Source organism: Larus michahellis, chromosome 16 (assembly GCF_964199755.1).
Source record: "Larus michahellis chromosome 16, bLarMic1.1, whole genome shotgun sequence".
In the NCBI taxonomy this organism is placed as follows: Eukaryota; Metazoa; Chordata; class Aves; order Charadriiformes; family Laridae; genus Larus; species Larus michahellis.
The window spans coordinates 2,365,641-2,376,725 of record NC_133911.1 but is presented as its reverse complement, the minus strand read 5'-3'; the positions used below and the strand labels follow the sequence as shown (position 1 = coordinate 2,376,725).

At 57.7% G+C, this 11,085-nt stretch overlaps 1 protein-coding gene across 2 annotated transcripts; it reads left to right on the top strand.

The window, feature by feature from the left end:
* Positions 1-1,464: 1,464 nt before the first annotated feature.
* On the top strand, positions 1,465-11,085 carry MFAP2 (microfibril associated protein 2). 2 transcript variants are annotated; one of them, XM_074609561.1, is made up of 9 exons: positions 1,465-1,551; positions 6,367-6,455; positions 7,705-7,794; positions 9,290-9,316; positions 9,413-9,499; positions 9,718-9,759; positions 10,012-10,099; positions 10,239-10,312; positions 10,597-11,085. In XM_074609561.1, the coding sequence occupies exons 2-9, from the start codon at positions 6,419-6,421 to the stop codon at positions 10,698-10,700; spliced, it is 549 nt and encodes a 182-aa protein (XP_074465662.1). In that variant the 5' UTR covers positions 1,465-1,551; positions 6,367-6,418; the 3' UTR covers positions 10,701-11,085. The 2 variants fall into 2 exon arrangements, with proteins under 2 accessions (XP_074465662.1, XP_074465663.1); XM_074609562.1 differs by lacking the exon at positions 1,465-1,551 and adding an exon at positions 1,701-1,764 and having other exon boundaries at positions 7,708-7,794.

Below are 11,085 nucleotides of genomic sequence, written 5' to 3'. Positions count from 1 at the left end.
CGGGGTGTTTTGTTTGGCTGGTTTTTGCAGGGTGTTCCTGGCCTCGGCGGTGGCGGGGGGGGACGGTTTGTAAAGTCCCACTTAATTATTAACAGGCGGCTCCTGCCCTGGGCTAGTGATTACCAGGGCCCGGGCGGGGGGCAAGGGCCACGCTGGGTTTTCGGGGCAGGCGGAAGCTTGATGGGAGCTTTGGAATCGTCTGGATGGTTTCATCCATCCTTCAGTTTTCTCCTCATTTTTTTTTTTTAGAGCGGTCGGACCCTCTCGGCTGCGGAAATGTTCGCGCCTCGGCACAACTGGTCGTGGGGTTGGTGTAATGGGTGCGGTGGGTGCAATCCTGCCCCACGGGTGAAGAATCTCTGCCGTCTCCTCCCAGTTTGCTCATCCCCATCCCCGTTTCTCATCCCCGTCCCCGTTTCTCATCCCCGTCCCTGTTTCTCATTGCCGTTTCTCATCCCCATCCCTTTTTCTCATCCCCATCCCTATTTCTAATCCCCATCCCAGTTTCTCATCCCCATCCCTTTTTCTCATCCCCATCCCTATTTCTAATCCCCATCCCAGCTTCTCATCCGCCTCCTTGTTTCTCATCCCCATTTCTCATCCCCATCCCTATTTCTCATCCCCATCCCTGTTTCTCATCCCTGTTTCTCATCCCCATCCCCATGCACGCCGCTGCCTGTCTCCGCAGACCTTCTCCCTCCATCCCAGCCCCTCCAGCACCCTCCGTTTGGATCGGAACGTGCCGAAAATTTCCGTGTTTTTATCCCCCGGCGCCAGGCTGGATGTCACCGCCGGGCTGCGGGGTTTTTCTGGGAGCATCCCCAGCCTCGCCGGGATGCAGCCGGCATCCCGCATCCTCCGGAAAGCCGCCAGCGAGCCGGGGGGAAAGAGGGCCCCACGGTCAGCAGTGCCGGCTCCGCCGCCATGCAGGGGCTGCCGCCATCCTCACCCTGGCTGGGGAAAAAGGGGATTTTTTTAAATTTTTTCCCCCTCCATCCTGGGATAAAGCTTTCAATCTACCGCAGGGTTGCAGCATCCTTGCCGTTGGGGGGGTGGGGGGGTGGGGAACGGAGCGCCGATGCCGGGATTGGAGTCGGGAGAGGTGGTTGGGATCCCGGGATCTCACATTTTGGGGGGGGTTTATCCGAGATGGCGGAGCAATTCCCCGACCTGATCCTTCCATCTCACCCTCCAGCAGCACAAAACCCAGCTCACAGGGCGCCGGCGTGCTCGGCGCTGCACGACACCCTCCTCCCGCCTTGCTTTTCCAATTCACTTTAAAATTCATCCAGCTGGAAAAAGAAACAAAACAACAAAAAAACCCACCAGAAAAAAAAAACAAACCAAAAACTAAAAAAAAAACCAAAAAAACAACCTAGATCTGACAACCATCGCATCGATAAACACGTATTGCTATATATATTTTTTTTTTTTAATTATTATTTGCCCCCCCCGCAAACAGCAGTTGGGGAGGAGGAGGAAGAGGAGGAGGAGGAGGAAGGGGCCGGCTCAGGTGTGGCATTAGGACCCAGCGGAGCCCCCATGTTGGAGGTAGGAGGTTTTTTTTTTTTTCGGGGTTTTTTTTTTTTTTTGGTGTGTTTTTTGGTGGGTTTTTTTTTTTTTTCTGTGTTGTGGGTTTTTTTTTTTTCTCTCTCTTTTTTTTTTTTTTTTTTTTTTTTTAAACTCCTTTCGGAGTTTTTGGAAGCAGAGAGAAGAGAACAAGGCGGTGGGCAAGGGCAGAACCGGCACTAACACCCAGAGCGGGTAAGGACCAGAAGAAAGACACCCCCCCACCACCACCCCCCCATCCCATCCCATCCCACCCCCTGCATCCTGCAGGGATGCTGGGGACACCCCCCACCCCCTACCCCCCCTAATTTTGGGGGGGTATTTTAAATACTCCACGGGTCGGGGCAGGCGAAAGCGCAAAAGCCGTTTTCAACTTTTTAAGCTCCGGAAAAAAAGAAAACCCCCAAAACCCACTTGATTTTTTGGGGGGGGGGTGCCGAAGGGGATGGAAGGGCTTGGGGGGGGGGGCAATCTTTGCAGCCTGACAACTCTCCTGGTAGATTTTTTTAACCGCTTCTAAAAAAAAAAAAAAAAAAAAGGGCTAAAAATACCCCCACGTCCCAAGGAAGCCGTGTGTTTTAATTTTTTTTTTTTTTTATTTTTCCATCCTGGAAAGAGATTGTAGAAAAGGGATATTTTAATAGATCTCTTGATTTTGCCCCCACCCCCTTCTTGTTGGCGGGGGGGGGGGGGGAGATGGGAAAATGCGATGTGTGAAAACGGGGGGCGGGGGGGAAGGAGGGTTGGGGTTCTTTTTTGGTGGTTTTTTTTTTTTTTTTTTTGTTAACCTTTGGTCGGGGGCCAAAAAAACTTCGAATCCTTTCATATTCCCTTTGTTCTCCCACTCTCTGGCAACTGGAGAGCTTAAAAAAAAAAAAAAAAAAAAAAAAAAAAAAAGGAGGAAAAGAAAGGAAAAAAGGGGAAGAAAAAAAAAAAGCGGGGGGAGGAGTGGGGGGGGAAAGGCGGAGTGGGGGGGGGGGAAGGTGGGGTTTAGCAGAATGAAAGGGAGAGACTGTGGTGTTCTTTCTTCGGGGTTGATTGTTCCCAGATGTGCAGTTGCAAAAACATCTGGCGCGGTTGGAGTCGCCGGACCCCTGCGCGGAGGGGAGAGGAGCTTGGGAAGGGGGGGGGGGGACACACACACACCTCGGGTGTCATACCCCCAACCCGCCCCCCCACCCCCCCCACCCCCCCAAGAGCTTCCCACCGGGTGGCTTTGGTGGTAGGAGAAGGTGTGGGTGGGGGGAAGGAGGAGGAGGAGGAGGAGGATGGAGGTGGCCTCGTCCCCTCCATGGTTGAAGGAAGACGTCGCGGTGACCCTCGGCGTCGCTCCCGGCCGGGTTCGGAGGTGACGGCGGGCGCTTCGGTGTCCTCCGTCGGCAGGAGAAGACGGCGGCATCGCCGTCGGGGGAAGACGTGACCCAACTGTCCCCGTTCCCCGGCCAAACCCCGCCAGCTCGGGCCAAGATCTCCGAGTTTGGAGGAAATTCAGGGGGAATTAGACCTCGAGAGAAACCTTGGGCGCTTTGGGACAAAAAGGGGCTGGCAGGGCCGGTTGATCCCGAGCCGTGTGGCCGTGTCCTTGGGATCGCTGGAGCAATGGGAGGACGGCACGTGATGCCTCCAGAGATGGGTGTCCATCTGGCCCCAAGCTGTCCTGGGTGGGATACGAGCGCCGGGTCAGGGTGATCTGGGGCCACAGGACGTCGGCGTCGGCATCCCATGGGATCTGGCCATCTGGAGAAGCGGCAAAGGTCAAGATGGGCATCTCCAGTCCCTTTTTGCCACCTCGAGGTAGCCCCAAGCCCCACCGGTGCCCTGTAGTAGCCTTGTCTTGGCCAGGCCCCAGCTGCTCTCCCAAACCCAAGGTCTGCTGGCAGCGCTAGGGCTGGATAAAGCCTCCCAGATGCCGGCCAAGCGCCCACCAAACCCAGAGCCGTGCGTTGATCTCGCTCATCCCCGCGCAATCCCCTTTATCCCAGGACACGCTTCACCTCGGTTGAACCCGGGTCTGGGGCTTCCCTTGTCACGGGAAGCAGATGGGGCTTGTAGGGGACCAGGTCCCACCAAGGTGCAGCTGTGGGTGGGGGATAGAGCACTGCTGGGCGCTTCGCTTGGGACCACCAAAGTCTGACCATCAGCTGAGCTTGGTTATCCCAGCCCAGCTCAGGTAGGGACCGACCTTCTGGTTTTCCCAAAGCTGGGAAGGGTCTGGAAATCAATTGTCAACGTCTCCAGTACCTACAAGCCTGGGGATGGGGGAGGATGCCTAGAAGATGCAACTACGGTGGTGGTGCAAGGGCACGATTGCTAGAAGATGCAACACTTTGGTCATCTTGAGGACACGGTGGCTAGAAGGTGCTGGGCTTTGGTGACGGTGAGGACACGGTGGCCTGAAGGTGCTGGGCTTTGGTGACGGTGAGGACGTGGTGGCCTGAAGGTGCTGGGCTTTGGTGACGGTGAGGACGTGGTGGCCTGAAGGTGCTGGGCTTTGGTGACGGTGAGGACGTGGTGGCCTGAAGGTGCTGGGCTTTGGTGACGGTGAGGACGTGGTGGCCTGAAGGTGCTGGGCTTTGGTGACGGTGAGGACGTAGTGGCCTGAAGGTGCTGGGCTTTGGTGCTGGTGAGGACGTGGTGGCTAGAAGGTGCTGGGCTTTGGTGCTGGTGAGGACGTGGTGGCCTGAAGGTGCTGGGCTTTGGTGACGGTGAGGACGTGGTGGCCTGAAGGTGCTGGGCTTTGGTGATGGTGAGGACATGGTGGCCTGAAGGTGCTGGGCTTTGGTGCTGGTGAGGACGTGGTGGCCTGAAGGTGCTGGGCTTTGGTGATGGTGAGGACATGGTGGCCTGAAGGCGCTGGGCTTTGGTGCTGGTGAGGACGTGGTGGCCTGAAGGCGCTGGGCTTTGGTGCTGGTGAGGACGTGGTGGCCTGAAGGTGCTGGGCTTTGGTGCTGGTGAGGACGTGGTGGCCTGAAGGTGCTGGGCTTTGGTGACGGTGAGGACGTGGTGGCCTGAAGGTGCTGGGCTTTGGTGCTGGTGAGGACGTGGTGGCCAGAAGGTGCTGGGCTTTGGTGCTGGTGAGGACGTGGTGGCCAGAAGGTGCTGGGCTTTGGTGACGGTGAGGACGTAGTGGCCTGAAGGTGCTGGGCTTTGGTGCTGGTGAGGACGTGGTGGCCAGAAGGTGCTGGGCTTTGGTGACGGTGAGGACGTAGTGGCCTGAAGGTGCTGGGCTTTGGTGCTGGTGAGGACGTGGTGGCCTGAAGGTGCTGGGCTTTGGTGCTGGTGAGGACATGGTGGCCTGAAGGTGCTGGGCTTTGATGCTGGTGAGGACGTGGTGGCCTGAAGGTGCTGGGCTTTGGTGCTGGTGAGGACGTGGTGGCTAGAAGGTGCTGGGCTTTGGTGCTGGTGAGGACGTGGTGGCTAGAAGGTGCAACACTATGTTGATGATGCAGGATGTGGTGGCTAGAAGGTGCAACGCTGTGGTGCTGGTGCAGGACATGGTCTCCAGAAGGTGCTGTACTCTGTTGATGATGCAGGACGTGGTGGCTAGAAGGTGCTCTGCTTTGGTGCTGGTGAGGACACGGTCCCTAGAAGATGCCATGCTCTGGTGAAGGTGCAGTCAGGCCCGTTGACCCCACCTTCCCCAGCGTGGCCTTAAACACAACGGGGACTGTGCTGTGCTGGGGCTGGAGCCGCGTTCCCACCCCAGGGTGCTGCACCCCAGGAGCCGGGATGGGTGCTTGGGTGCCTCCTGGCACGGGGAGGGGGGGCTGATACTTCAGCCCAAACCGCCTAGCAGGAGCGAGATACCAATGGGTCCGGCTTCTCTCCACCCGTGCCTCAGTTTCCCCGCTCCGGCAGCAGAGCCGGGGTTGCCGGGAGGGATTCCCCATCCCGGTAAGCCGGGAAAGCCGACGTCTTTTATCCCTGCCAGCCAAATGGTTGGGTTTGAAGGAGCTTTTCGGGGGGGGGAGAATTCATCTTTCCCCCCACCCCTCACGCCGATTTCCCCCCCCCCTCCACCGGGAGCTGGCTTGGGACGAGGGGGAAGGGCAGCCGGGGTCCCTGCCAGCCCGCGCTGGGGAAGGGGGCCCGGCTGCGGCCTTGGCTCGTCTTCCCGTCGGGAAAGCAGACGCTCGACATGCAAATCCCCGCTTGGAAAACGCCGGGGAGCCGCCAACGCCCGAGGCTGCCAAACCCCAGCGCGGGAATTTTCTTGAAAGAGAGATTTTTTTTTTTTTTTAATTATTTTTTTATTATTTTTTTTTTTTATTTTTTCCCCTCCCCAAATTTCAACATCCCCTTAGATTTGGGGGATGCCGGAGTACACACAGCCTCCCCCCAGCAGCGCAGACCCCCGAAATAAAGCCCGTTGCCGAGGAGTGGGGCTGAAAAACCTCAGGAAAAGAGCCCCGAATCTCCGGCTCGTGGGTCCGTTATCCCCGGGGCGGGGGGGGGCGTCCAGATGTGCCCCCTCATGGCGGTGATTCAGACATCCCGGCATTTCTCACCCCCCCGGCGTTTGTCCCTTGCAATTCTCTCCCGGGAGCCAGCGGTCGGGAAGCTCAGCCTGCATTTTTGGGGGAGGTTTCTTTATTTTTTAGGGTTTGTGGTTTTGGGTTTTTTTTTTATATATATATATTTATTTTTTTTTTGAGCCAGCTCCCGGGGGCTGAGAGGTGCGCGGCATCACTGGGCGGGGTGGGCAGAGAGGAAGCAAGGGGTTTGGGGGGTCCATGTCCCGTCCCCCCCACCCCCCCCACACACACTGACCCCTCCGTTTCCCTCTGCCCCATCCAGACTCCTCCGGCTGCATCCCGGCCCGCGCTGCTCCTCCATCGCTGCCGTCAGGATGAGAGCGGTGGGGCTCTTCTTGCTGTGTCTGCCAGGTGAGTGTCCCCTCCCCGGGGGTCCCCAAGGCGAGGTGACACCCCAGGAGCCAGCCACCCCCCCCTCAATGACGCTTGGGTGCCTGCACCCTTTGGGGCAAACACCACCTTATTGCCTGGTATACCCCAAAATTAACCCCAAAACCATCCTTTTATTGTCCCCAAGGCGAGGTGACACCCCAGGAGCCGGCCACCCCCCCTCAATGACGCTTGGGTGCCTGCACCCTTTGGGGCAAACATCACCTTATTGCCTGTTATACCCCAAAATTAACCCAAAAACCAGCTCGTATATGGGTTGAGACTGGCTCCAACCGGGAGGGCACGGGAGGGGGGGCGTGGGGTCTGGCACCCAAGTCCCTGCTGCTCTGGGGACATCGAGGTGGCACCACGGAGGGGGGGGGCTGGGGGGGGGGGGGGGTTGGCAAAGGCGGGATGGAAAGGAGGAGGGAGGCGACGGGGAGCCTGGAGCCAGGAAAACTTTGGGCGAAACCAGTTGGGCGGCACAAAGGCTGGCGAGCAGCTGGGAAAGATTAAGGAAGGGGAAGGGGGGGGCAGCGTGGGGGGGGGGTGGGGGGGTGGGTGGGCAGCGGGCGGAAAAGATAAATCCCATCCCAGCATCATTCCCGGAGGTGTCTGGCTCGTGGATGACGCCTCTTGTGAGGAGGCGGAGGGATGCGGGGGCTGGATGGACCACGGAGCATCATGGTGTTGTCCCCGCAGTATCCCGGGGATGGGGGGGTGGGGGGGTGGGGGGGGTGTGTGTGACCTGTTTCTCCCCGCCCTCCCCCCCCCCCCGAAGCATCCTGCCGGTGTGATCGCGACAGTTCGTGGAACCCCGTTTCCCCCCCCCCGCCCCGGGATCGGCGGCGGGATCAGCTCCCAGGGGTTCTCAAGGGATGCGGGGGGCGTCCTGGTCCCCGGGGGTGTCAGGAGCATCGCCGGACGCTGGCCCCTTCCCCGGGGGGGGTAGGGGGGTGGGGGGTAGGGGGTCGTGGTACCCGGGTGCTGCCAGACATCGGGATCGCCCGGGATCATCCCCGCCAGCACCTGGATAACATAGGAACGCCGGGATGGTGCTGGTCCATGAGCATCCCACTTTCCTCTCCCTCTTCCCCGGGGACAGCCACTGGGGCGGGGAATATTTTGGGGGGACGAGGGGGAAGGCGGAGCAGGGAACCCCGAATTCCCGAGCTGGGGGTGGCCGTGCCCCTCCTGGTGATGCTTTTCCACCCCCGGCTTTGTTTTCCAGCAGCGCTCCTGGTCCAGGGACAGTACAGCAGGTTTGAAGGCATCACCTACCCCGAGCCGGTACAATATTCCCAGTACGACCAGCAATCAGGTAAGAGCCCCCTGAACTGGGAGAGGTTTACTTTCCTCTCTTTCCCCCTCTTTTTCCCCCTCTTTTTCCCTTTCTTTTTCCCTTTCTTTTTCCCTTTTCCCCTTTCCCCCTTTCTTTCCCCCTTTCTTTTTCCCTTTCTTTTTCCTTTTCCCCTTTCTTTTCCCCTTTCTTTTTCCTTTTCCCCTTTCTTTCCCCCTTTCTTTTCCCCTTTCTTTTGCCTTTTCCCCTTTTCCCCTTTCTTTCCCCCTTTCTTTTCCCCTTTCTTTTGCCTTTCCCCCTTTCTTTCCCCCTTTCTTTCCCCCTTTCTTTCCCCCTTTCTTTCGCCTTTTCCTCTTTCTTTCGCCTTTTCCCCTTTCTTTTCCCCTTTCTTTCCCCCTTTCTTTTCCCCTTTCTTTTGCCTTTTCCCCTTTCTTTTCCCCTTTCTTTTCCCCTTTCTTTTGCCTTTCCCCCTTTCTTTCCCCCTTTCTTTCCCCCTTTCTTTCCCCCTTTCTTTCGCCTTTTCCTCTTTCTTTCGCCTTTTCCCCTTTCTTTTCCCCTTTCTTTCCCCCTTTCTTTTCCCCTTTCTTTTGCCTTTTCCCCTTTTCCCCTTTCTTTTCCCCTTTCTTTTCCCCTTTCTTTTCCCCTTTCTTTTCCCCTTTCTTTTGCCTTTTCCCCTTTCTTTTCCCCTTTCTTTTGCCTTTCCCCCTTTCTTTCCCCCTTTCTTTTCCCCTTTCTTTCGCCTTTTCCCCTTTCTTTTCCCCTTTCTTTTCCCCTTTCTTTTCCCCTTTCTTTTGCCTTTTCCCCTTTCTTTTCCCCTTTCTTTTGCCTTTCCCCCTTTCTTTCCCCCTTTCTTTTCCCCTTTCTTTCGCCTTTTCCCCTTTCTTTTCCCCTTTCTTTCCCCCTTTCTTTTCCCCTTTCTTTTGCCTTTCCCCCTTTCTTTCCCCCTTTCTTTCCCCCTTTCTTTCGCCTTTTCCCCTTTCTTTTCCCCTTTCTTTCCCCCTTTCTTCTTTTTTTTTTTGTTTGTTTTTGTTTTGTCCGGGCAAATCCACCTCAGCCTGATGCCTCCTTCTTCTCCCACCTTCTCCCCCCCCTCCATCCCTTTTCTCCCGCTCCTTAAATTCCCGACCTCCCCCCCCTCCTCCCCGACCCCTGACCCCTTCCCGCCTCCCCCCTCGGACATATCCCTCTCCTTTCCCCTTCCTCGCGCCGCCACTTAGTTATTAAGCCTTTATTAAGCTTTTTTTTTAATTAAAAACAAACAAACAAAAAAAAAACCAAACAAAAAAACCCCCAAAACACCCCAAAACCCAGGTGGGATGTTGCCCAGGTTCGTTCCTGGGGGTGGCAGGAGGGTGTTTTTCCCATCACTCAGCTGCAAAAATTTGGGAAGCTCGTGGGAAAGCCCTGGCCCCGATGGCGGGGGGGGGGGTGGGGGGGGGGGATGGTGTTCCCTCCCCGTACAGTTAAACCCGCTCCGTCCTCAGCCTCCGCTCTTCCTTTCTGTTTTCTTCCCCAGAAATTCAGGATTACTACGATTATCACGGTAAGTGGTCCCCCCCCCCCCTCCACGGGATGCCGGGGTGGGGGGGCAGGTTTTTTTTGGGGGGGGGGGTGCCCACACTGTCTCTTCTCCCTGCAGATGTGACCCCCCGTGCCCCCGAGGAGCAGTTTCGGTACCAGTCCCAGCAGCAATCCCAGCATGAAATCGTGCCGGCTCCGACCCCAGGTGGGTGACAGCCACTGTCCCCCCCCCTCCCCGCTCCTCACACCCTTATCCCACCCCTGCACCCTTATCCCAGTGGTGTCCCCCCCCCCCCCCCCCGCCGGAGCAGCTTCCCGGGTGCCGTAAGGATGCTCCAGCCCTAAAACCCAGGGCAAAAAGGCTGCAAGATGCTTTTGCTCCAGCCCTAAATTTACTCTCCCCCCCCCTCACCCCCCCAACAGCCGCTGCCCCCGAGACCGAGCCCACGGAGCCAGGACCCCTCGGTGAGTGTTTCCCCCCCCCCCCCCGACTCCGTGGGGAGGTTTCCATCCTCTGGGGTGGTGGGGGGGGGGGATGTGAAGGTGGGAGGAAAGCATCCAGGGGGTGCTGAGCCCATCCCCGGGGCGTCCCCTATGGGTTTCCCGGATTCCCCCTCATGGATTTCTCAGACTTCCCCCATGGATTTCCCAGATTATCCCCCTCACCATGGATTTTTCCAGACAGCCCCCCCCCCCCCCGCTTTTTTCTCCCCGCAGACTGCCGGGAGGAGCAGTACCCCTGCACCAGGCTCTACTCCGTGCACAAGCCCTGCAAGCAGTGCCTGAACGAGATCTGCTTCTACAGGCGAGCAGGGAGGGGGGGGAAACTTCCTTGACACACACAGTCCCCCCCCCCATATTGTGAGGATCCCCTCTGCTTTTGCGCTAAACCCCCCATCTTTTTTTTTTTTTTTTTTTTTTAATCCCCCCCCCCCCCAATCCAGCCTCCGCCGGGTTTACGTGATCAACAAGGAGATCTGCGTCCGCACCGTGTGCGCCCACGAAGAGCTGCTGAGAGGTAAATGGGGGGGCGTGGGGGGGGGAACCCCCAAATTGGGGTTAGTCACTCCTTTTCCCATAGTGTGGGGGGGTAAATCCCAGCAACCAACCAAAGTTGGGCCGGGCATCGCTCCGCCACCAGTGGACTAAACCGGGATCCCATTTTGGGGGGGGGGGGGGGATACTGAGGACCCCCTTGCAGCATCACCCTGGGTGTGGGGGGGGGGTGCCTTGCTGCTTCTCCTCCTTGTTTTTCCTGCATCCAGGGATTATTCCTTTCCCGTTCTTCCTCCCTCCCCGCAGCCGATCTCTGCCGTGACAAGTTTTCCAAGTGCGGGGTGATGGCCACCAGCGGGCTCTGCCAAACCGTGGTCGCATCCTGCGCCCGCAGCTGCGGAGGATGCTGAGCCCCAGGGGGGGGACAACAACCGCCCCCCCACCCCCCCCCCCCAACTCTTCCCCCCCCCCTCCCCTGCGCCGGCCGCATCCCGGCATCCCGACCCCTTCCCATCCTCCTCTTCCCGGGCTCCCCGTCCCGCTCCGGATCTTCACCGTGGTGCTAAGGAAACTGTGCATGAAAGAGCATAAAAACCAAAAAAGTCCTTTTTTTTTTTTTTTTTTCCCCCTCCTTTCTGTGCACATAATAATTAAAAAAAAAAAAAAAATAAGGGGGAGGGGGGAGGGTTTATTATTTTTATTACTTTCCTTATTATATTGTAAAGGGGGAGCGGTGCGAGCCCCCGCCGCCCCGTTTTCTACGTAGAGTATCCAAGAGATAAAGCGTAAGGGTCA

Coding starts and splice junctions, on each gene's coding strand:
- MFAP2 (XM_074609561.1), top strand. CDS start 6,419: ATGAGAGCGGTGGGGCTCTTCTTGCTGTGTCTGCCAG. Junction 9,500..9,717: donor CGTGCCGGCTCCGACCCCAG/GTGGGTGACAGC, acceptor CCCCCCCAACAG/CCGCTGCCCCCGAGACCGAG. Junction 10,313..10,596: donor CCACGAAGAGCTGCTGAGAG/GTAAATGGGGGG, acceptor CCCTCCCCGCAG/CCGATCTCTGCCGTGACAAG.